Here is a 26,084-nt window from a genome sequence, read left to right on the forward strand (position 1 = left end):
TCCTCCTTCTCCTCCTTCTCCTCCTCCTCCTCCTCCTCTTTCTCCTCCTCCTCCTCCTGTTCATACTCCTGTTCATACTCCTGTTCACACTCCTCCTCCTCTTTCTTGGTAACCTGCTATCTCTCTATTGCTTGCCTGGTCTAAGCCATTCTAATTCTGTCAGGCTTTTCCAACTGCTCAAATAACAGAGGCAGAACACAGGTGGTGCCGGTGAGTATGGCCTACATCAGGCATGTGCCCAGTCCCTGTCACCAGGCAGCAACCTAGCTCAGTGTGGTGTGACCCTACATTAGACTTGAAGATGGCACCTGCTCCAGTCTCACTGGCCAGGCTGCTCTGGCTACCTGAAAGATGACGGGGTGATTGGACAGGTCCTATCTTGGGTGACTCCATGCAGTCACCTGGAAGGAGACCATATGTGGATGAAAATGGAGATTCACTGAGCTCAGCCTAGTAAAAAGCCAGCCAAATCTTTTCTGGAACTGTGAGTGGTAAAAATGAACTTGTTGCTGGGATGTCTTGAGCAACTTCAAGGTCCTGTACAAAACCTTCAGAACCTTAGATTAGGATTGCTCAGGGATGGAAAGCTGATCTTTCAAGGGGGTTTTCCAGCCTGTATCTAAAAGCGAATACTAGACTTCTAGGGTACTTGGATTCTTCACTGTGCTTCTGGACAAGCATGGTATGCCATTTCAGCTCCTCATGATGTATTTCCAATGAAAACTCCCTTGTGGGTATTAGGCACTGAGGTCACATAGGGTTACAATGGGCCACATGGTCAGGTTTAGAAAACCCCACAACAGCTCTCAGTGTCATCACAGGCCATCATTGGGATCGGTCTCTACCATCTGTGGACAAAATAATCACATAAATCATAACCTGGCACTCTCATCATATCATACCCAAGATTTATATAATATCATAATCAATTCAGGATATAAAATTAGGAAAGTCTGGGCTGGCGAGACGGTTCAGCGGGTAAGAGCATTGACTACTCTTCCAAAGGTCGTGAGTTCATATCCCAGCAACCACATGGTGGCTCACAACCACCCGTAATGAGATTTGATGCCCTCTTCTGTTGCATCTGAAGACAAGTACAGTGTACATATGTATAATAATAAATGAATCTTTTAAAAAAATAAATAAATATTCTTAATTCTTAATAATTCTTAAGAATATTCTCAATTCTTAATTGAAAATTAGGAATTTTCTGTTTGAAAAGAAAGAAAAATATTGTACCTATAGCCTCTTTATACTTGAAAATATCTTTCTAATATATAATATTTTTAATTTATCCTTTGAAAATTATATAGATGTGTGAAATGTATTTTGATTATATCCCCATACCTGCCCCATCCTCACCTTCCAGCTCCTCCTTACCCATAACAGCTCCCTCTCCCACTGCAAATCCTTCTATTTTTTTAACTTATTGAGTCCAATAGTACCTCTATGTGAATAGGTATGGGATCATGAATTGGAGTAAGTGCAATTGTACAAAGGGCAAAAGGCTCTGAAGAAAAATTTTCTCCCATTCCAAGTAGCTATCAACTGCAAAAGTCCTCAAGTAAGAGTTGGACTGTATGGTCCCATCCCTGATCTGTGCTAAATATTGATCGGTTTGACCAGGCATGTCTTCAGGTATGTCTTATGTAGGTAAGAACCTCTGTTCTAAGATCATGAATACAATGGGCAAAAAGCAGACTTCCCTGGTCCCTGCCTCTCAGAAACTTTCTGAAACTTCCCTGTATTCTCAGAGTATAATTTGCAGTGATAGTTATTCTTGTGTGGGAATGCAGACAAGATGATATAGATGATTGTTTAGAGCTGTGCACTCTGCAGTCTCTTATTTCTTTTCTTTAAAATTTTTATTGTATATTTTATTTATTTACATTTCAAATGTTATCTATCCCTTTTCATGGTTTCCCCTTCAGATACTCCCTATCCCATCCCCCCTCCCCCTGCTTTTATGAGGGTGCTCCCCCCACCACCCATTTCTGTCTCCCCGCTCTGGCATTCCTCTATACTGGATCATCAAGCCTTCACAGGACTAAGGGCCTCTCCTCCCATTCAACATCTTTAGCCATCAGGGAAATGCAAATCAAAACAACCCTGAGATTCTACCACACACCAGTTAGAATGGCTAAGATAAAAAACTAAGGTGACAGCAAATGCTGGAGAGGTTATGGAGAAAGCGAAACACTCTTTCATTGCTGGTGGGATGACAAGCTGGTATAACCACTCTGGAAATCAGTCTGTGGGTTCCTCAGAAAATTAGACATAGTACTACTTGAGAACCCAGCTATACCACTCCTGGGCCTATACCCAAAAGATGCTCCAACATATAACAATGACACATGCTCCACTATGTTCATAGTAGACTTATTTGTAATAGCCAGAAGCTGGAAAGAACCTAGATGTCCTTCAACTTAGGAATGGATACAGACAATGTGGTACATTTGCACAATGGAGTATTCCTCAGCTATCAAAACCAATGACTTCATGAAATTCCTAGGCAAATGGATGGAACTAGAAAATATCAGTCTCATTTCTTTTCTGCATTGGACCAGCAGTGATCACAGGACAATATCTTGAAATTAAATATCAAGAACAGTGAGTTTCAATACTAAGTCCTATAGAAAAGTAATTAAGAGGAGTATAATACAAGATGTCATTTAAATCATACAGGTATGCAGGCAAAGGTCTGAAAAGAGGTATTGAAGCTGTAGCACCTCTCCCCGTTTTCACCATCTAATTGCTTCTTGCTACACTAAAAATTAGAAGCTGTTTCTGCAAGAGAAAAGCTCGTAAACTACTGGTATTGATGGTGTAACTCCTAATCTGGACCTCTTAACAGTTTGTCATTTACACAGAAACGTGCAGTCACCATGGAGCATCACTGTGGCCTGATCACGAGCAACAAAGAGACAGGTAAGCCTGGTTTGCAATCGTCATGAGAGCTGTGTACCCAGAACAGCTGCTCATCTATGGCTGTCACTCTAGAGAAGCTTGTTGATATCCTAAACCTTGATCTCTTCCCCAGTACCACTGAAGAGCATCTCAGTAACATTGTCCATCAATGACTTTGTGGCTGCTGTGGATGCAACCTTAAATTATGAGAATGAAGAGAAAGTCCCATTAGAGGCAACCTTTGTGTTTCCTATGGATGAAGACTCTGCTGTCTACAGCTTTGAAGCCTTGGTGGATGGGAAGAAAATTGTGGCAGAGTTGCGGGATAAGATGAAGGTCTGAGGGACGAGTATATTATCTTTTCTCTTCTTTCTTTGCATGTTTCTTTATCTTTGTAAACAATTCATAAGTGTTGATGTTGCCTGTTCCTTTATTCATGTCTTTTTAATTACTATGTGCCTGAAATCATTAAGGCAGAGGCACTGAAGTAGAAGATGCCACATGAATTGTAAAGTTCACAGGAACTATGACATACTTTTTGAACAATTTGTATAATTCTGATTACTTTTGATTTTATTTGAATGCACCCTGCCCTTGCTCTAGGCTCATAGCGAGTACGAGGATGCCCTCTCCCAAGGCCACCAAGCATACTTATTAGAAGAGGATGACTATTCCAGGGATGTCTTTTCTTGCAATGTGGGGAACTTGCAGCCTGGAGCTAAGGTTGCAGTTACCCTAAGGTATGTGCAGGAACTGCCCTTGGAAACAGATGGGGCCTTGCGCTACCTGCTCCCAGCAATCTTGAATCCAAGATATCAGCTCTCTGGTAAGTAATTTCTGGCTTTGACAAATGGGTGGTGGTATGACTGGGAATATACACAAAATTTTGATTGTGTGTTGGAAATTGTTGATATGAAAGGGAACATTAGTGTACTTTTTTGTAGAACAGTCAGCGAGCAGTTGCTTGAACATACAGAAACCCATAGTCCCTTTGGAGGACCTGCCTTACACACTCAACATGACTGCCACCATCACTTCCCAGCATGGTATTGAAAGGGTCCAGTCCAACTGCTCCTTGAGCCCTATTCAGTACCTTACAGATGACAAGACTTCTGCTCAGGTGAATAGTAAGACAATACTATTGTTGACCTGGTTCTCACTTTAACTTCAGACATCGCCTTTTTTTTGTTTTTGTTTTTTTCTTTTGTTTTGTTTTTTGTTGTTGTTGTTTTGACTATGCTTGGATAGGCAAAAAATTTACCATCCCTGTTCTGCATAACACATAGCCTCTTTCTCATTCAGTCTTTCCTGTGCTTTGATTGTGCTGCTGATGGAAGAAACCTTCAGTCCTGAACTCTGAGGTTATTTAAGGAAGCTGTCAGTGGGAATATTAACATGGCTCCTCTGCTGATCCCCTACTCAGGTTTCCTTGACTGAAGGGCACAAGTTTGACCGAGATGTGGAACTCCTCATTTACTACAGTGAAGTGCATAGCCCCACTGTAGCTGTGGAGATGGGAATGCTGGACATGAAGCCAGGTATTTTCCATCTCCTACTATGATTCCTTTCTTGAATGTAACTTCCATTTATTTTTGATTTTCTATCCTCTATCCAAAATTAGTATATGGCCATTGAAATGTTGACTTTTTACTTCCACATAGAAATATGAGTGCACTAAATAGGTAATCAGGTAATTATGTCCCTTGAATAACTAGAGGAAAAAAATATCACCAAATAATTCACAAGAAATTATTCAGCCCACTTATCAACATGTGACAATGACTGTTCTTTACAAAAAGGACAAATAAAAAAATAATCCTGTGACCACTTCTCCTTTCATAGCATCAGTGATGTCCAAGTCTGATAAAGCCTCATGCTTCACATGGTGTGCTGAGTTTTACATTGTCACATAATGTAGAAGCCAATTAATGTGCTTCAACTTTTTTGAAAGTATTTGAGTTACAAATAGAAAATTAAATTCTCACTTTGGCAATTTATTTCCTTTGAAATAAATTAAAATATTTATTCAATGTGAAGATGATATCAACTTATAATATTATCCAGTATTATTAAATAATTAAAATGTAAAAGAGTTACAATCTGTATTATCAGTTACATGAGAAGTTATAATATCGTTATTAAAATAATGTAACTTTCAAATTGTAAGATTTTAGATAGAAGAATTCTAAATAATGGGAATGAAAAAGTAGTCATGATTTTTCTTAGTACTATAAAATAACCATTGGAGTAGGAAAATAATAATACTATAATCTAGGCAATATGCAAGTTCTAATTTTTTCTTAATGAATAATAATCTCACTTTAGCTAAATGTGGTTTTTTTTTGATTAATTTGTCATGCCTGCATGCTGTCCTGCTGCTCACCCTTCCTTCCTTCCTTCCTTCCTTCCTTCCTTCCCTCCTTCCTTCCTTCCTCCCTCTCTTCCTTCCTTCCTTTCTTTCTTTTTTTCTTTCCGTCTTTCTTTCTCTTTCCCTTTTCTGTTTTATAACTAGAAGGAATTGTCCAATTTAACGTAGAGTTATTTTTAGTTCTTATTTGTTCTGAAGAAATTAAGTTTTGACACCATCACTCAGACTTGTTCTTTGTAGCTCACTTGATTTTTTTCCCACTGTGCTGAGCTTCCCAGTGAGTTTTGAGTCTTATGTATGTTTAGTTGTGATTTGAAACGTTTCCTTATGGGTCACTTAACTTGTAAACAGGGCAGCACCACACACTTCGTTGCTGTGCTCTCTTTTTTCTCTCCCGTTCTACACCGGCTTGCAGGGATCATACACATCACAACAAGGATACTGAAACGTATTCATTTTCAATATCGATTCATGGGAGTTCCTTGGTGCCAATGATTTTTACAGCGTGACATCTGGGCTTGCCTTCTTAGGTTGTGACATTAAGAACTGTGAGGACTTTTCCATGAAGCTGAGTTTCCACACCCAACCCCTCACTGACCTCACATTATCAATATTTGGCAAAGGTGATTTCACACTGTACCAGAAGTGGGGGCTTTCTGTTCTTCCCTCACTATTTAGCCACTCATCTCTGAGGCCATTTAGGGGAATCCCAGCTTTCCTGTATTTCATATAACTGCATCATCTTCTCTGTAGCTCTATGTCTTCATGTGTCTTGTTGATTTCTTGATCTCTTTTTTGGAATCTCATGAAATATTCAAGTTCATATTTTGTCTTCACTCAGGATCATTTCAGTTCTCCCTATGGAACCTCACAATCCTGGATCTCAGTATGTACTAACTGAGGTCACATCTTCTTTCTGGGACACCTACTTAGTTCTATAAAGATTTTCTCATCTCTTTTCTGTGACCAGTTTGTACAGACTACTGAAGGATCTCGTTGGTCATATCTGAGGATTGATAATTTCTTCCATCTACGATTCCTATATTCTTGATTCCTAGTGCACATATTTTGCCAATGTCTGCCTGTTGTCATATCCTTCAGAAGCAAAGGGAAGCTTAACAGATAGCTTAGCTCACTAAAACCCTCTAACATTACATCAACATGATGCATAGCACTAATAAACTAAGTGGAATATTAAACTTAACATAATTGCACAAAATTGAAAGCATAATGTATAAAATTATAATTAACTGCTCAGTATGAGTTAAGCCTACCTTCAATTTCTTAAGCATATTGTATGACTTGACCTTACAATAACCCTGTAATAGGATACTTTAGAAGAGGAAATTGAGGCTAAAAAGCAGAGGTGCTCATTTATAAAGAAGGAAGTTCTGACTTATGAAAGTGAAATCATTTGAATTATTTTGAAAGAACTTATAAACACCATACATGGGAGGCTGACTATATGACTAGCTTCTCACCAATGTGGACAGATAGTATATCTCATGGATATCCTTCTGGCTTCTCAAAAGAGTAATAGTGTCATGGTAACCACCTGCCTCCTAGGATAGGAAGAAATCTACTTTACATATTAAAACAATGCTTCAATTACATAAGTATATATCTAAAGATATGGACTCTGTTCATATTTATAACATTTTCCTCTAGTTTTCTAGAACAATATTTCTGAGTAGCCTGCCTTTGGAATTTATCATTTTAAACATTATGCATATGAGCATACTTTTGCCCCAATAGTCCAAAGGAAGACTTAATTCCACTGACCCACGTGATACCATTTTCATGAATAAGATTTGATGAGATTTACCTCTATTCAGAATCATGACTGTATCTTTGAGCTCATGCTGGAAGCTGGTAAGCTAAAGTGCTCTAAAGTGTTATGATGTCCAGATTTTGCACACACTTATATAGCTGTGCTGTTTGACTGTTAATTCCTACCCTGTTTTCCTTCCTCTCCCCTCTATTCTGCTCCTTTCATTTTTATTCTGACAGCTCACACTTAGTCCTGTGTGAAAAGCACATGGAGAACAAACACAGAGTTCCGTTGGATTTTTTTCTGAGTTCTCTATTGAGTTGGTAATTGATCCTTGAGGAACTTTAGAACACCCAGATTCCTTGTACCTTATAGGGTTCTTCTCCTTTCTGTACAGACAGTTTGATGGGAGCTCCTTCTGCAATGGTGAGCTTCTACCCAGATATCCCAGAAGTGGAAACCTCAAAGGTCTGTGGAGAATTTGTGTTTCTCATGGACCGCTCAGGAAGTATGAAATCCCCCATGAGCACAGAGAAGAATTCTCAGCTACGCATAGAGGCTGCCAAGGTAAGCCAGATCCTTCACTATTCAGCAGTGTCATGTGAGGAGGATTTGCTAGGGTAGGAGTGGGGCCATTTGTAGCTGTAAGTTGGTTCTATATCTGAGCCACAACAAGTACAGCCAGTATGTTCTCAGCATTGAAATACAAGGAAATGTAAAATGGTGACACTCCTTATCTTTAGGAACTAGACTGGGATCTCTATGTTGGGTAGCGATATGCTTTGTAAAATAAAGTATGAAGTGGCAGGAGGGCATGACTTAGTGAGCTCATGCTAATACCAGTCATATGTTGCATCTAGTATAAAATGAATTTTTTTCTGGGGCATGAGAAGGGGATTGAGACGGGAGTATGGGTAGAGAAACAAAGGGGACAGAAAAGAACAGGGGTGGGACAGAGAAGAGGAGAAAAAGAAGAGGTCAGCCTGAAAGACATGATACAAGGGGGGAGGGGGAGAGAGAGAATGGCTTGAGTGAAGCCAGAGAGAAAGAGAGAGAGGGATCAGAGAGCTCCAGAGAGGAAACTGTTGGGCAGAGCTTAGAAGAAATGCTAACAGGTAGAGTCCTCTTTCCCTCTATGTCACTAACTTTTCTCACCTTCAGGAAACTCTGTTGCTGTTGCTGAAGAGTTTGCCTATGGGTTGTTATTTTAATATCTATGGATTTGGATCTTCCTATGAAAAATTCTTTCCGTAAGTTTTTTGGAAGACAGTAGTCTCTGAAAGAATGTGCTTTAACAGTGGATCTGGACTTAAAAAGACTAATTTAGAGTTGACCTGAACATTGGGGTTGTCAGGAGTAACATTGTGCAGTGTGTGCATCTGCCATGTGACTGTTCTTGTTTCTCTAAGGGAGAGTGTGAAGTACACTCAGGATACAATGGAGGACGCAGTGAAAAGAGTGAAGGCTTTAGATGCTGATTTAGGGGGCACTGAAATCTTGACACCCCTCTGCAACATTTACAAGGCATCCTCCATTCCTGGACATCCCCTACAGGTGAGCACTGTGGAAACATAGGCAGAGCCAAAATTAAAAAAAAAAAAAGCCATGCATAATTTTAAAGAGAAAAAACTTTAAAGGGAAAAAAAAAACCAGGCTAAAATTATAGAGAAATTCTTCAATAATACAGTAGTTCTTCTGAGTAGTTCTTCCCGATAGAATTGAGTAACACTGTGTAAAGTTATCTACTATACAACAAAGAGAAAAGAAGATCAGAGACAGCATTCTTGCATTATTCCATGTGGTAGGCAGTTGGTACCACAAAGCTTCAGACAAAGCAGCAGAGGGAGGATGTGAAACTTCACAGGGGTCTGAAGTGTCTCTCGGGAGTAAGGGTACTGATAGCAGGAAGTAAGTGACAGTGGAGCACTAGTGTCCCTGCCTCTGTGTGAAGAAACTTTAAAGACTAGGAGAGGTTGTGGTCCATGATGACCATTGCTGCTATCTTCTCATGAACTCAACAGAGGCTTAATGGATGTATCCTTTCTATTCCAGCTCTTTGTCTTCACAGACGGAGAAGTGAGTGACACATACAGTGTCATTAGAGAAGTTAAGTTAAACAGCAAGAAACACAGGTATGAGGAGAGTATGATTCCTTCTGTGCTGATTGGATCCCAAGTGGCAACACATATGACTTGGCCCACATGCTATCAGGGGAACTTACTAACTAAAGGATTTTTCAGTTAACTACTTGAAATTCTCTATAACATTTAAAAATACTTTTCCACTTAATGTTCATACCACAATGTTACTGTTCCTTATTTTTCTATAGCTCTGAATGAATCATTGAATCATGTTTTCATCATTAAGGGATTGATGTGTTAAAATCAAGAGTTAATCGAATATTTGATGGTAGCCAGATGAGCTGTCCGGGTGGACACCCTGAGTGTCTACCACAGGTCTAGGCCTAGATGGTTATCAGTCTCTGTTCTCTCACTCCACCACTCACTATTTTACACCTAGCTGAAGTATAGTTCTTCTAGACTTTGAGAAAGTTTCCTTGTTTTACTGTCATACTGAGATTCTCGGTATGTGTCTCTTTCTGCATACATACATCATTCTTATTTTTTAGTTTCACAAGTTTGTTGCATGTAGTCATAATCAAGTGTTGCATGTATGTTGGTTTTTCCATGAAGTAGCTCACTATATTTTATATTGATGCTCATGATGACTGTCTTTGAACATTGTAATTACACATCACAAGCAATCCACTGGAGATTTAATTTATATTGAGGGGGGCCTAAGTAAGCTAAAGGCAGATGTTACTATGTATTCGCAAGGTGTGCTGGAGTCCAACTCTACAGAAAGCACAGCACAGTTGGAGGAACATAATAACCCACATGTACCATTCTTCAAGAAGCCAGAGTTGTCCAATTTCGGTGTAATGGCAAACAGTTTCACAAGCTCTATAATTCACATCAACTTTACAAGTGATTTCTCAAAGCTTCCTTTCCTTACAAAATTATCATTTATGTTCTTTGGTCTTACCCAATTTTGGGTGTGGCACAATATTGTTTCATGCTTTAAAGTTTTATGTTTTTGGTATTTCTACCTCATACACTTATTAATGTTTACCAGCCATTGCAGTAGCCTCTTTTGGTGTGCCTTAAAATCTCTTTGCCAGTATTATTGTTTTCTCTAGTAGATTTTCTGTTTTTTTCCGAGTTGTACTTCATTTTAGGTTTTGTATATGAATATATTGATAAGTATATACTCACTATATAAATGTAACCTTACTCAGTAGCTTACATTTCACAAAAAATTTTTTTCTTCGTTTTTTGTATTTTAAGATAGGCTTCCTTATGTAGTCCTGACTAGTATGGAAATCTCTGACTAGACCAGGCTGTTTTCTTTTTTTTCTTTTTTTTCTTTTTTCTTTTTTTTTTTTTAGTTTATCTGCATTTATTTTATGCTGAATTTATTCCCGTGCCATGAGTTTTTGTTTCTTCAGTTTCTTCTGTGCTACCTCCTCTTCTGGCTTTGGAACAATCTGCTCCTTCTCAGTGAGGATCATCTCAATGTGGCAGGGGGAGCTCATGTATAGGTTGATCGGGCCATGAGCTCTGTAGGTTCGTCGGCGCATCTTAGGTGCCTTGTTCACCTGGATGTGTTCAATGACTAGAGAATCTACGTCTAAACCCTTAAGTTCAGCATTACTGTCTACATTTTTAAGCATGTGCAGCAAAAACTCAGCACTCTTTTTTGGCCACCGTCCCTGTGTCCAGCCCCACTGTTTGGCCTGGGCGCACCTACCGACTCCACCATTATACCGCCGGAATGGCACACATTGCTTCTTCAAAGTGACATCCTTCAGATACTTGGTGGCTTTGCAGATATGCATGCCCTTGATGGCCTGGACAGTTTCCCGGGTGTTCTTAAAGTGAACACGGAGGTTTGAACCTCTTGATTTGCATGATTTTGTGGGGTTTTCCGGGTCAAGGGAGTAGCGAAGCATCTTCACAGGTTACCTCTGGCCGCTTACAGGAAGAGGAAGCCAACCAGGCTGTTTTCAATGGGTGTCAGTCGGCCTGCTTCTGCCTCTAGAGTGCTGGGATTGCAGCCATGTGCTACATCCCTGAGTCAAACACTTGACATTTCAATTTCTATTTTCTCAAGATTCTCTTTGAAATTACTCTCTTTCTACTTGGCCTGTTGAAGTTTTTCTCTATTCAAACTGTACAGAGCACTTTTGTTCTCTATATTGATTCTTTGACAAAGTCACGTAAGTTCATAATATGTTCTGCTGACTATGTCCTCTGACCTTTTCCTATCACCCTCCCATCTGCATTAGTCCTCTCTTCCCTGCCAGCTCCTTTCCACATTTTATATTCTTTTACTTTATAGGGCTACCCAATTTGTTTAATCAGTGACATCTGTATGAACATTGTACTGGGACTATCCTTTGAATCATGTTGGGCTTACTTGTGGGTACACAACTGAAGGCTATAAATCTCCTGTTCTATTTCTATGAATCTTAGGATGTTACTACCATCATAGCCATGCAGCTGTTGCTTCAGTGAGGATATCCTTCTGAACAGATGGCATTATAGTTTGTAGGGCTTACAGTTGGTTAAGATCATTGATGCATTTTTCTCTATCAGCAGCCTTTATAGCATCTCTTGATTTCTCTATATCATACAACCAAAGTGGGTAGTTGCATCAGCCTTATAGTCTTATCATCTCTCTTTTGTAGGCAACCATGTGCAATGACAAGACTAATGGCTTTTTTTTTTTTTTTTAATTTTCATGGCGGACACTTCATAAGCAGTTATAACCTTTCTGGCGTTGAATGTTTGTTTAGTAACACATGGTTTCAGGTAGAAGCCTTTTCCAGACATTAGACTATCTCCCTTTCAGTATTAAGTTACGAAAGGCAGCACAACCAATTTTATTTCACTTTCTTCAATCCCCAGTACTAAGGTCTAGCCCAGGCCTCTATTCAGGTTTTATTTTGAGATAGCATCTAATTGAGTCATCTTAGCTCACCTTGAACAATCTATAGACCAAACAGGGTGAAACTTTCAATTTTCCTAGTTTAGGGTCCTAAGAATCTGGGGTTATTTCGCAACATGCACAGTTTCTTTTAGAGTGTCTAAAATATACTTTAAGTTCAGTTTGCCCACAGATATTTGGTAGATCTTGGATCATTCATTTCCTCACTGAAAATCAGTGTTTGATTGACACAGTGATCATATGCACATGTGCAGTTTGTTTCTGAGCCTTCGTTCTTTTCCACTGGCCCCTTGATACAAATATGTTCTTGGGATATGCCATGCAAATTGATCATCTCTGATAATACTTGATTTCCAGTGCACTAGAGCATCTAATGGCTCATGTTCAAGATTTCCTTCCTTCCTTCATTCCCTCCTTCCCTCATTCCACTTCTTTCCCTTCCTCTCTCCTTCTATCCCTCCTTCGCTACCTCCATCCTTCTTTACCTCCCTCCCTTTGCTCCTTCCTTCTTTCTTCTCTCCCTTCCTTCCTTCCTTCCTTTTACCCTTCCTTCCTTTCTTCCTTTCATCCTTCCTTCCTTCGAATCCAGGCTGGTCTCAGTTTTACTGTGCAGCCAGGACTGGTATTGAAGTTAAATTCATCCCTACATGTAGCACCCCTTCCCCCAACCAGTGGTGATTCCAAACATGCGCCAACAGTCCCAGGTGCTGTTGTTTGCTAGACATAGGTCTTCTCTATGAGGCCTAGAGCCAAAATCATTTGGGCCTCTTCTCTGAGATCCTCAAATCTCAAGATTATATAGGTGTGTTCCATCATGCTTCCTTATTTTTAATTTTTTATTTATAAAAATTTATCTCATTTTCCTTTCATCTATCATCTAAGTTCTTATACTCTCCTATCTCTTCATTCCTCAATTTCCAGGAAGACAAACACACAGAAAGTATCAAACTAGACTTTTTGATCATATTAGTCATCACTATTTTATACCTCACATTATAAATTATGCTATTGAGTATAATGATTGCTGTAAGGATTTTTGTCTGTTTTGCCCTTACTGAGTTGTATGCTTTTTTAATAACTAAATTTATGATTTGACCATATCTTATAAATATAGCATACTGATTGCTTTCATATCCACCATTTCACATCTTATTTCCACTTCTGAGAACTTCCTTCCACTCTACAACTTTCTTTACTGAAAATTTATTCTTATTTTGTATAGAAAAGCTCTCTGTCTTATTTGTTGGTGTGTGTGTGTGTGTATATGTGTGTGTGTGTGTGTGTGTATGTGTGTGTGTGTGTGTGTGTGTGTGTGTGTGTGAGAGAGAGAGAGAGAGAGAGAGAAAGGGGGGAAAGAGAGAGAAAGAGAGTATGTGTGTGTATGAGGGGGATGTATACACTTACATGCTGTTCATTCTCCTGGAGTGTGTACATTTGAACAATGTATAGTAGTTGAATTTCATTAGATGAATTTAATTCTTTGTTCAGGTCGGTGGGGATTTTCCCCTTTATTGTTTTGTGTGGAATGATGACTATTGATAATACATTTTAGTTCACTTGATACTTTTGAATAAACTCATCTAAATCCTGATGAACAATCTCTGTCAAATATTACAGATTCAGTTGGTCCATATGGCTTTGGATTTGCAATATTCATTAATGGGAAATAATCCTGTGAAGTTTAAATTATATGTGAGGTTTATGCATCCATGCATACGTGCCTCTAACAATGAGCTCAAGACACTGCCCTTTTCTTATTTTATGAAAAATGTCAATAGGATCAGAGGAGAGGAAGACAAAACATCTATCCCAATACCGGGAGTAACTGGGACGAGTGGGACCAGGCACACAGCAACTCCACCAGCCCAGTGGCATGGGTTGCCTCTGGTCTCTCAGGGCTTGTACCCTAAGCCAACCTTGGGCACAAATTTTGCAGTCAGTCCCACAACACCCAGAGGAAGATCTACTCCCAGGTGCTCTAACGGGCCCAAGATCACAGGATCACTGAGAAAGCTCGGCTCTGAGGAGTTCTGACACAACTAGGATCACAGCAAGGACAGGCCCCAGTCAGATTTAGCCAGGGCGGGTAGCACTAGAGATAACCAGATGCCAGGAGGCAAGCTTAAGAAAATAAGCAACAGAAACCAAAGTTACTTGGCATCATCAAAACCCAATTCTCCCACCATAGCAGGTCCTGGACACACCATCACACTGGAAAAGCAAGATTTAGATATAAAAATCCCATCTTATGATAATTATACAGGACTTTAAGAAGGATATAAATAACTCCCTCAAAGAAATACAGGAGAACACAGGTAAACACCTAGAAGCCCTTAAAGAGGAAACACAAAAATTTCTTAAAGAACTAAAGGAAAACACAAATCAAACAGGTGAAGGAAATGAGCAAAACTATCCAGGATCTAAAAATGGAAATATAAACAATAAAGAAATCACAAAGGGAGACAACCCTGGAGTTAAAAATCCTAGGAAAGAGATCAGGAGTCATATAGATGCAAGCATCACCAACAGAATACAAGAGATAGAAGAGAGACTCTCAGGGGCAGAAGATACCCTAGAAAACATTAACACAACAGCCAAAGAAAATACAAAAAGCAAAAAGGTCCTAACTCAAAACCTCCAGGAAATCCAGGACACAATGAGAAGACCAAACCTAAAGATAATATGTAGAGAAGAGAGTGAAGACTCCCAACTTAAAGTGCCAGTAAATATCCTCAACAAAATTATAAAAGGAAACTTCACTAACCTAAAGAAAGAGATGCCCATGAACATACAATAAGCCTATAGAACTCCAAATAAACTGGACCAGAAAATAAATTCCTCCTGTCACATAATAATCAAAGCAGCAAATGCACTAAACAAAGAAATAATTTTAAAAGCAGTAAGAGAAAAAGATCATGTAACATGTAAAGGCAGGCCTCTCAGAATTATACCAGACTTCTCACCAGAGACTATAAAAGACAGAAGATCTTGGACTGATGTCATATAGACCCGAAGAGAACACAAATGCCAGCACAGGCTACTATACCCAGAAAAACTCTCAATTACCATAGATGGAGAAAACAAGATGTTCCATGACAAAACCAAATTTACACAATATCTTTCCATAAATCCAGCCTTACAAAGAATGATAGATGGAAAACTCCAACATAAGGAGCAAAACTACACCAGAGAAGAAACAAGAAAGAATCTTTCTACAAACCCATACAAACATAATTCTACTTCTACAACAAAAATAACAGGAAGTAACAATTGCTTTTTCTTAATATCTCTTAATATGAAAATTAATATTACCAACATATCCTTATTGGTTGAAATTCAAAAGTAGGAGGAATTAGAAATTTATTGGCTATCATCCAGTGGTCTCTCTAATTTGGTAATTGGAGAAATAGGTCTAAAATTTTACAATCCATATATACTTTCTGCTTGTTTGTACCTGACATACAAGCAGGTATCTTGCTAGATACCACATAATGGTCTTGAAATCATGCTTCTCTTATCTCAGTCTCTCTTTTAGTAGGATTGATTATTTGATGTTTTTACACTATATTATGGTTTTCAGAACAGGTTGCATATTTCAAAATTACTTATACAGCCAAAAGAAAAGTAGACAATTAACTTATGAGGTGGCTTGTAAGAAAACAACAGAGAGTGAGGCTGAATGATTTGCTTAATGTCTATAACTATTTTATCAAGTTTGAAGAAGAGGACTTTATAAGTTACTCTTTCTCTGAGATGATTGCTTTTCAAAATCATCACAGCCAATGAACCAGATTTTTTACCTCACCTAATGTCTGTGCCACTCTCCAAACAGAACCATTACTCATTGAAATAGTTAGTGAATGACTTCACAGATAGACCATCTTAATACACAAATCATTTCTTAAATGAATGTAACCTGTTCTCTTTGGGCTGAGAATGAAGACAATCACTCAAGTCACATAGCTTTGATTATAGTAGGAAGTCTGTATCCAAAAATCGTGCCTACAGTTCACTCCTTGGCACAACAGAGCTGTCAACTCTTAGCTTAACTACTATACAGGTAAAATCGAAATCCTTTGATGATGTGAGGGTCATTGAAGTACAGCCTTATTACAATGAACTCCAATGTCTAAAAATTGTCCTTATCTTGGGCTTGTACCATAGTAAGAGCCAAAATTTTAAGCTCTACTAAAAACAAAACAAACAAAAAGACTTTATCTATTCATTTTCATTAAAAAAAAAACCTAGCAGTTATGTATTATTTTATATGTTTGGAATTATTTAAAATTTATATTGAGAAAAACATGTATTTTCAGTATTGCTGTTGACAAACATCTACAGAAGACTGTTCAATTGATTGTTGCTTTATATCAAACAATTTTTATAATACTCATTTTTATTGTTATAATATTTTATAAATTTTAAAGAATATGACAAAATAAAAAAATAAAAGGTATTACAGGTATTGAGTGGAGTCTCTGGGAGGAGTTGGAGTACAAAAGGGAAAGAAGAGTATAATGTAATTCTATTTACTTAAAATATGTTTTTAAATGTTAACAAATTCACATAAACAGAAATTATGTATCTTTTCTCATCATAATGCAATAAAACTTAAATCAATAAAAAAAAAGAAAAACATCCTTTCTTTAATGTTTATTAGAAATGACCAGTGTTCCATTTAGACCTAGTTGAGTCCTATTATGTCAGAATCTCTTAAGTAGTCATATATTTGACTTCTGGGTCTTCTGCAGAACACATTTCTGGAAACTCCACTAATCTGTCTTATTAAAAATGATAAAACCAATAGTGACTGACTTATAGATTATGGAAAAGGAATAAAGTACAGTATAAATTTTTGTCCTCAAGATTACATGCTGAAAAGAAGAATTCTACAGCCCAATTCAGGAAGAATGACTCTTATTAACAACAGCCCACATGTATCTGCCAAAATGTCAGTGAATTTACTTTTCACTTTGATGTTTCCATAATGTATTAGAGGAATTTTGGAGCTAGAAACTTAGTAGAGGGTGCCCCATCTGCCCTGTAATGAGTATAGAACATGGGAGATTCCAAATTCTGCAGACCCTAGTTCTTGATTCGCAAAATGAAACTGAGCCTTTCCTCATAGAAGACACATGATATTAAATTATATCAGTTATTTAAGGTATGTATTACAGCCCATAGAAATAAAGTATGATTTCTAAATGAAAGCATTGCACAGACATTTAGGTAAATACCTTATTTCTCCATGTGTTTGTGACTAGCCCATGTTAGTTGATAATTCTGCTATGGAGAATCCATCTCTAATGTTCATCATTTTGCCATTGCAGATGTTTCTCATTTGGTATTGGACAAGGAGCCTCCACCAGTTTAATCAAAAACATCGCCCGTGTATCAGGGGGCACTGCAGAGTTTATCACAGGCAAAGACAGGATGCAGACCAAGGTGAGAACAGACTGAGTTTCCAGAGCTATTTAGTCCAGATTAAGCATGAGACAGGACAAGGACACTGCTGCAAAGGCATTCTCCTGAAGGATTTTATCTTCATGCGTCAGTCTAGACACTTAAAGGGTTTACTTGTTATTTGTGTTCTGTTCTCATATCAGAAGGCTGACATCTGACTGTGGCTGCTGGAAATCCAGAGAGGAGATAATTAAGGCAATTGTGACTTTTGTTTCAAAGACCAGAGGGAAAGGAAGTGAAAGCTTTAGCTGCTTTATCTAGAACCAAAGACTGTACTCTGAGTAAATCCAGTAGAAATCCATTCTCCATGCAAAAGTCACAAAAGACAAGCAAGTGTGTATATATCATAGACTCAAAAACATAAGTCTCATTCCTTTATTAGAACATAAAAAATGAAAGATATCACTAAGAATATTTCTCAGCCTCTCTCCATGTTGTTAATGATCCTTTTCTATTTTGTAGGGTCTTCTTTCTTAAATATTGCCTTCATACACATCTACTCTTGTATATCTCTTGAGTGTAACCTCACCATACACATAAGTAGAAGAAAAACAGTATTTCTCACTTTTTACTGGTGATTAGACCTGATATCAGTTATGTCCTAGGTCCTGATAAATACTCTATGGATGCCAGTAATGATTATCATTCTTATGTATAATTCTGCTTCTTCTCTCATCCAACAGGCTCTTGGGTCTCTAAAGACTGCACTACAGTGTGCAGTGGATAACGTCTCTCTGAGTTGGGATTTGCCTCCTGGTCTGTCTGTTAAAATGCTTTCTCCAGAGCAGCCTGCCATCTTTAGGGGTCAGAGGTTAATCATCTATGCACAACTGACTGGGACTATGCCTGTGAGTCCTTATTCTTACTCATTTTGTTATTTCACTCAGTGGAGACTATATCAATGCTTTTATTAACACTGGTGGCCACTTGAGATTTCTACAAAATATGGCATTTGCTTGGCAGTCAACCACACATCCTCTCCTGTATGCCATGGCTAAATGCTCCTGCACTGCCCAATTCTTAGCCTGGCATACTGTTGATCTGAGAAACTTCCCTAGTTCTCACCATTTTTCAGGTCATGTGTCTGTTTTGTCATCCCTGCTGTCTGTTATGTTTATAAAAAGATAAAGAGTAGAAGGAATATGTTTGATGGATGTGTAGTCAGGTATGGGGGAAGGGGGTCCCTCCAAGGTCCCATGCCGAAGCGTCCCTTCCCCTTGAGGGAACAGACAGAGAACAGTATAATATAGCATAGAGTTCATTCAGGGCATGGGGAAGAGAGCTGAGAGGGTAGTAGAGACAGAGAAAGGCAGAGGGGGGCGGGGGGTGGAGAGAGGTGGAGGACAGCCATAAGCATGTGGAGGAGGGGGAAATGAGAAGAGAAGGGGAAGGGGCAAGAAAACAGGGTGTGAGCAAGAAGACTAGAGAGAGCAGAGGGGGCAAGCAGCCCCTTTTGCATTGAGTCAGGCATATGTGTGGGGTGGAGCTTAGACAAAAATAAATAAATAAACCAAAAGCGGTAGCACCTGCTTTCCTCTTATTTGTAGCAAGTGGAGAGCACAGGAGCAGTGTGCCTCAAGCACATCCTCCAGGGCGAGAGTCTGGAAAACAGGGTGACATTTTCCCTACAACCCAAGGCAAATGCCAAGTAAGACTTCATTCTGCCTTGCTTCTCCTTCTCCACACCTTCTCGGCTCTCCCTGCCCTCTACTCCACTCCACTCCACTCCATTCGCTCCCCTCCCTTCCCCTCCCCTCCCCTCTTCTCCTTTTCTTTTATTGTGCAATCCTTGAAAACTCAGTCCTTTTTGGACCTGACCTCTGGCTCTTCTCTTTTGGATTCATTCATTTAACCTCTTTGTCTCTGCGTTCCATTCTGACTGCAATCAATCACTAGCTTTTAAGAGTCTTTGATTTGCGCTTATTTTTCTTTAATTCTCTGGAGTATCTTCTTTCAGTTTCACCATTCATCGGTTGGCTGCAAAGTCCTTGATTCAGATCAAGGATTTGGGAGCCCATGAGGCCTCAAAAGAAGAAAAAGAGGATGTGATGAACATCAGCCTTCAGTCTGGAGTCCTCAGCTCCTTCACAGCCTTCATTGCTATAAACAAGGAGCTTAACAAACCAGTGCAGGGGCCCCTGGCCCACAGAGTGGTTCCTAGGCCAGTGATGGATAGAACTTGTTTTAAGGGGTTCCGCAAATGTCGCTCTGGTATGTTTTATCCAACTTTAAGCTTATATTTACTGTATCTCAGATATATAAGCACATCATTTAAACAATGGGAAGATTCAGAATCTCATAGATATAAATTTAAATACATTTCTTAGATTTCCTGGGTTTCCCTCCCCTCATTCTTCCTTACCCAAGATATATAGCTTGCTATAAATTTTCTAGAAAACTATATTATGTCCAACTGGGAGGGAGATTTTGTGTAGAAGTATGGAAGAGCACAAGACATTACAATGCAGGAATATCTGTAAACATTAGATAACAAAACCATGTAATTTGAATCTGACTTTGTTCTTTGATAATTAATCAGTGGCTACATGGAGGGCAGATGTCTAGGATCTTTTAATGTTAGTGATAGAATAAGGACTTTATGAAACCAGTAGATATCAGAAAGGGCTACAGGATCTTACTAGGAATTATACATATATATATATACATATATATGTGCTATATATGTACATATATATACATATATATGTGCTATACATATATATAGCACATATATATGTATATATATGTACATATATATATATATATATATATTTATTATTCTTGGATGGCAGAAGGTCAAGTTGAATTTGATTCCTTTTTTAAAAAAGTAGTCATAAACACTACCAAGAATCCTGTGTTGTGTGAATAATTTTTAGCAGGGGTCAGGAGCTTTAACTGAAGAATGAAGTGGGCCAAGTACTGAATTGATTACTAATGTATGATGTTGCCATATAGTTCTGAATTTGAAATTAAGGTTATGGATTGAATATACTGATGAGGGTTGGAATATGTTTGACTGTGGTTTAGCTCGAATGAAAAATAAAGTTTGAAGGTAGGTGACATATTTGGAAAATTAGAGACATTGGGTGTTAAGCACAGGTAGGGTTAAAGACCATTTCTTAAAAGAGGAAACACTGAGTTAAAAAATTAGAGATATGAATGTTGTGTTTTAAAACTAAGATTTAAATTTTTCTGATAAATCAAACAATTCTGCATGATAGCAATGACTTGAGAGCATGAGAGAGGTGCCTGAGAGCCATAGTCACTGGATCTGAAGAAGGGAAGGTTTAATGTTGAATAGGTGACCCTGGAAGCCTGTGGTATGACTTTTTTTCTACTTTGTGTACAGGTCAGAGGTAAATTAAGTAGTTGAGGGTTGATAGATGTTAAGACACATAGATGATAACCCAGGTGAGAGAGAAAGCAAGAGAATATTTTCTTGAGCTAAGAAAATTATCAAGCTTACCTTCTGAACCCAGATGCTCAGGTACAATCAAGTTCCATTTGAAGAGGACAGAGATAAAATAGGTTTGTAGGACAGGAAAAAAAAAGTATCTTAAGTTAAAATGTAGCTGTTATTGAAGGTCTTGTGTTGAAGGTAAGATGCAGCTGTGATTGTTTAGCACATGATAGAGACTTTAAAGACTTAGTAAGAAGTAGAATGTAAACTCGGGGTGGGGGCTGGGAAGTGTGTCTGTATGAAGGCAGCCACACAGGAGAATGGTCCATCGTGGTACGTAGGTGAAGCTGATACGTGTAGTAGGGCTGATTCTTACATCCCTACACTTTTTAATCTTTGCTTGCTGCAGAGCATGGAGGATGCTGCAGCCTTCACTGTGCTTTTGTGTTTTTCAGGTGCCAGCTACATGTCAGGAATGGCATTATGTGCAGCACCAAGTCTTGCTTATGCAGCCCAAAGTTAGTATCCCAAGGGGTCTGTGGAGACAAAGTTCTACAATCTGAGGGAGTTTCTTGCTTGGAGAAGATTCTCAGCAATGTTTGTTTGTCACAGGTGCTGATTTTATCCTAGGAGATGGTTGTTCTCTCATGACAAATGAAGTGCCCACTAAACTGAAGAAAAAGAAAGATTCTCCTACCAAGAAAAGCAACTTGGAAAAGGGACAAAAAGGTGAAATGGTGCTCAGATTTTTGTCTCTGATCTGTGATAAACATAGACTAAACTTTAGTGCTCTTACTTTCAAGCTTCTTCTACCTAGGGGTGACCTAATTGATGCATTAGGCAGCAGGTGATAGTTGACATCGCTATGTATTTCTCAGAATGAGTCTAGCTTTATTAATCTAAAATATAGCACTTGATACCTTAAAACCTACTGTAGTTGAGTATCCTCTAGTTCTTCAAGGCCATTGGCTGTCTCTGCCTACACAGTGTATGTGTCTTCAGGGACTGACCCCAGCAGACCCTACTACTGCTGTGTGTGGAACCCAGACCATCTGGACACCCATCATATACAGGAAATAGTTTGGATTTTCTGTAGAATCCTCACTAGAGCCTCCTATTTCCTCAGGTGGACTGTGATCCCAGTGACTCTATAATTTCTCATGGCATTTCTCTTCTTCATTTTTTTCTCATAAAGCATTTGGAGAGAATGTTGTGGTGCAGCTGATTTCGCTCCAAAAGGCAAATGGCTCCTGGAAGCTGGATGAAGATCTGACCAAGATCCTGGGCACTAAGTTGAAAGACATCAAGGCTGCAAACCCTGCCAAGGTGAGATGCAAAGAGGAACAAGGGGAGGGTATGTGCTTTATGAAGTCAGGAACATAATGGGAACTGAAGTGAACTATGGCCCAGGAGAGAAGTAAGAACATAGGTAGTGCAAAGGTAACATTAATTTGTAATATGTAGATGATTAAATCACTTCTACTTTAGCTGGAGCATACAGAACATAGAATTAAGAGCCTAGCTGCTGGAAAGCATGGCTAGAATGATGATGTCAAAGGGCAAGTTAAATACTCTTCTGTGTTAGTCTTATTCACTGAGACTACACTGCAAAAGGTGATATATTGGTCTTCACACTGTGTTAAGCGGTTTTTAAATCACTTAATACCCTTATGTTTATTTGGATCTCATTTTACTTAATTAGGACAGGTTCTACTTTTGCAGCTACATATAGATGAAGAAATTGACCATTAAGAAAACAAACACTGTATCTGGAGAGATGACTCAGCAGTTAAGAGCACTGGCTTCTCTTCCAGAGGTCCTGAGTACAATTCCTAGCAACCACACGGTGGCTCACAACTGTCTGTAATGGGATCTGATGCACTATTCAGGTGTGTGTCTGAAGACAGCTATAGTGTACACATATAAATAAAAATAAATACATCTTTAAATAAAAAGAAAACAAACACTGTGTGAGCCAGTCAGTGCGGAGCTAAATTCAATTCTAAGATGCTGTCTTTAGAGCCTCCAACAATACTCCTATTATTGCTGTTTTTTATGTCCCCAGATAGGATGACTACAGTAAACTTTATTTAGAATTTTGAGATTACCTTCTGAATGGTCTACTTGAAAAATATCTTTTCTTGGGTTTTTTGGTTTTTTGTGTTTTTTTTTTTATTTTTTTTTTGGTTTTTCAAGACGGTTTTCTCTGTATAGCTCTGGCTGTCTTGGAACTCACTCTGTAGACCAGGCTGGCCTCGAACTCAGAAGTCTGCCTGCCTCTGCCTCCCAAGTGCTGGGATTAAAGGCATGCACCACCACCGCCTGGCTGAAAAATATCTTTTCAATAACAGACATATGTCAAATACTGAAGAAGAAATATAATTTTGACTAATTAAAATGTGAAACACAATTACATAAACTTCAGATATTCGATGGTTATACTACTTCCATCCTATCTCCTGGTCAGGCATGGCTACTGAGCCTGTGAAATGTAGTAAGTGAAAGTGAGATATAAATTTTTTAATCAGTAGAGATATCTATACTATAATATTAAACTGACTTAATTTTGAAGGGTAAAGCCATGGGGATTTTTCATTAAAAATCACTTCATGTTGGATACTTGTCAAAATGATAATTCCTTTTTAACATTTAAAAAAATGAGACCTGCTGACAGTTAGAGGAGTAGATCATCAAGAGAACTCAACAGCATTCAGGAGGTCATGTATTCGATTTAATAAAAACATATAGCAAAGTAGAATGTGTGTGTGTGTGCATGTGTGTGTGTATATATGTATTATGTTCATATCTGAATTTCAGTTGGAAACCAGAAAATTTTAAATGTTAGCTGAAAATCATGCTAATGAATAACAAATTGAAGTCCAAAATGGAGACAGCTATGTAATGCTTATATAAGGTCTGAAATTTTACAGATCTATATTTTCAGTGATGACCCTAATGAAGAAATAGATTAAAGATTTCTATTGGTAGATAATAAAACCAAAAGAAAAATGATAAGTAGGAGATTTGAGATCCCTTGAGCACTTCTGATCATGATTTTTAATCAGCACTAACTGCACTAACATAAACTATGCAGCAGGAATAAAAGTCAAGAATTGCTTCAGGTTCTTAATTCTCAGCTGTAATAGAGACAGAAAACTTACAGAGAACAGATGTACATAGAATCCACAGTTGTCCTGTAGCCACAGGCAATGTGAGCAATATAGGTCTGAACAACAGTCCTCAGGATGAGCTTCATTCTTGGCTATGATTACACATTTCTTTCCTTCTTTCCTTCTCTCTCTCTCTCTCTCTCTCTCTCTCTCTCTCTCTCTTTCTCTCTCTTTCTTTCTTTCTTTCTTTTTTGCTTGTTTTTTGTTTTTTTTTTGTTGTTGTTTTCAAGACAAGGTTTCTCTGTGTAGCCTTGGCCGTCCAAGAACTCACTCTGTAAATCAGGCTAGCCTCAAACTCAGAAATCTGCCTACCTCTGAGTCCCCCAAGTGCTGGGATTAAAGGCATGTGCCATGACTGCCAGACTACAGATTCCCATACGCCATTTACCCTATTCTGTGACCACATCGATAGCTGGCAAAAATGTAATATCCATCATTACTAGACTATAATAATCTATAGACTAACTTTATACAAATACTTTCACTTTTGTACTACTTATGTTTATGCTTGGAAATATTCTACTGATTATTCTTAGGGATTTTTTTCAGCAATTGAGGATAAAAATTGATGAACATAATACCTTAAAAGTGTTTGGATTGGAAGTGTTTTGAGGAATGTGATGATGGTTACAGTGGACTTATAACTTAAGTCCTTTTCTAGGTGGTAATGGAAAGCTGTCTTGAGGCTGTGGCCAGTCTTTTTGATAAGGATGGGACAAGAAATTCCATGAAGCAGCAGATTAGGGAACATTGAGGAAGGTGATAGTAAATCTGTTTGTTTCCTCTTGAGGAAATTCCTGCCCTGCCTGTAGCATCACAGAAGTTCCCTTCTGTTTTGCAGGATGGAGACCCTGCAGCCTGGGCCACAGTGCTGGCTGTGGTCTGGTTGCATGCCAATGGCAAGGACTTAAAGTGTGAGTGGGAGCTTCTGGAAAGGAAGGCTGTGGCCTGGCTTCATGATCATGCAGGTAGGAAAACAGACCCTCCTTCCCTTTCCCTCTTTCCATCTTCTTCTCAAGGAGCCATGCCTCTCTGTGTTTCAGAGCAGTCGAGTCCCCATGGTTGCCCCAACCATGCTATCTCAGAACATTGTTTGTCCCTCCAGCTAATTCTTCCTTTTCAGGATTAGGACAAACTTGGTAGTTGGGAAAAGCTGAGCAAAGGGAAGGAGCACAAGTGTAGATGCTTAGCTGAATAAGACTATCCCTAGACATGTAGAAAGTGTCCTGGATGTTTATTTGTATCCTGTTGCTGTGTTCCTGTAGACAGAAAGGACTAAAGCAGAATCAGAAGAAGAAAGGGGGAAGAGCCAGGGTTACTACAGGAAGCTAAATCAAGGCTGAAATGGGAAGTAGGAATGATTGAGGAAGGCTGAGGAAAGAGCCTCCCTCTTCTCTCCCACAGTTCAAACTCTTGTTTCCTCTCCTCACAGACTCCTCTATGCCCATGCTTGTGCAAGCTGCCAACAGTCTCCTGAAATTGTCTGTGAGTCCTGCTGTCTTTGGCATTTAAGGATGTTACTCATGAAGAGGCGAGCCATTCCTGGCAACCACTGAGTCCCTCACATCTCCTTGGCTGAGATAGCTTTTGGGTTCTATCCTTACCTTTTCTTTCTTGTCATAATGACATACCCACAGCCTTGCTTATTATTCCTGGTTCTCATTGCACCTGATTTTCTATTACTATCTTTTTTTTTTCTTTTTGTGAAAAGTTAGCACAGTCTCCCAACATATTTTCCTCATTGAAACTTTTATTTTATTCATATGCATAATGATGCATGAAGTTTCCAGACCAATTACAATATAATTACAATATAATGATTAGTGTGGGATCTAAGGTAAGCATGCAAGGTTGACCATGGGCAATGCTTAAATTAATAACCTGAATTATTGTTGATCATCCTCTAGGCAGAGCCATGTAGTGTGGTCAAAAAATGGCTTTAAACATATGGAATAGTGCCATGCCCATTCATCTACTCCAGTAACGTCTGTAGTA

The 26,084-nt window shown here is 38.7% G+C and overlaps 1 protein-coding gene and 1 pseudogene across 1 annotated transcript in view; one reads left to right on the forward strand and one right to left on the reverse strand.

The window, feature by feature from the left end:
* The window catches only part of LOC116072829 (von Willebrand factor A domain-containing protein 5A), a 27,828-nt gene extending 1,744 nt beyond the window's left edge, over positions 1 to 26,084 (forward strand). The window contains exons 3-20 of the mRNA XM_031344394.1: positions 2,871 to 2,928; positions 3,041 to 3,243; positions 3,511 to 3,733; positions 3,852 to 4,027; positions 4,331 to 4,445; positions 7,444 to 7,613; positions 8,208 to 8,296; positions 8,456 to 8,600; positions 9,099 to 9,178; positions 17,387 to 17,501; positions 18,203 to 18,367; positions 19,067 to 19,167; positions 19,477 to 19,730; positions 21,375 to 21,437; positions 21,532 to 21,648; positions 22,115 to 22,245; positions 24,931 to 25,057; positions 25,522 to 26,084. Coding sequence (XP_031200254.1) covers positions 2,886 to 2,928; positions 3,041 to 3,243; positions 3,511 to 3,733; positions 3,852 to 4,027; positions 4,331 to 4,445; positions 7,444 to 7,613; positions 8,208 to 8,296; positions 8,456 to 8,600; positions 9,099 to 9,178; positions 17,387 to 17,501; positions 18,203 to 18,367; positions 19,067 to 19,167; positions 19,477 to 19,730; positions 21,375 to 21,437; positions 21,532 to 21,648; positions 22,115 to 22,245; positions 24,931 to 25,057; positions 25,522 to 25,601 — 2,397 coding nt within the window. The 5' untranslated portion in view covers positions 2,871 to 2,885 and the 3' untranslated portion in view covers positions 25,602 to 26,084. The remainder of the gene's footprint in view (positions 1 to 2,870; positions 2,929 to 3,040; positions 3,244 to 3,510; positions 3,734 to 3,851; positions 4,028 to 4,330; positions 4,446 to 7,443; positions 7,614 to 8,207; positions 8,297 to 8,455; positions 8,601 to 9,098; positions 9,179 to 17,386; positions 17,502 to 18,202; positions 18,368 to 19,066; positions 19,168 to 19,476; positions 19,731 to 21,374; positions 21,438 to 21,531; positions 21,649 to 22,114; positions 22,246 to 24,930; positions 25,058 to 25,521) is intronic.
* LOC116072830 lies at positions 10,522 to 11,073 on the reverse strand (annotated as a pseudogene).

The sequence above is a fragment of the Mastomys coucha genome, unplaced genomic scaffold (assembly GCF_008632895.1).
Source record: "Mastomys coucha isolate ucsf_1 unplaced genomic scaffold, UCSF_Mcou_1 pScaffold23, whole genome shotgun sequence".
NCBI classification, from domain to species: domain Eukaryota; kingdom Metazoa; phylum Chordata; class Mammalia; order Rodentia; family Muridae; genus Mastomys; species Mastomys coucha.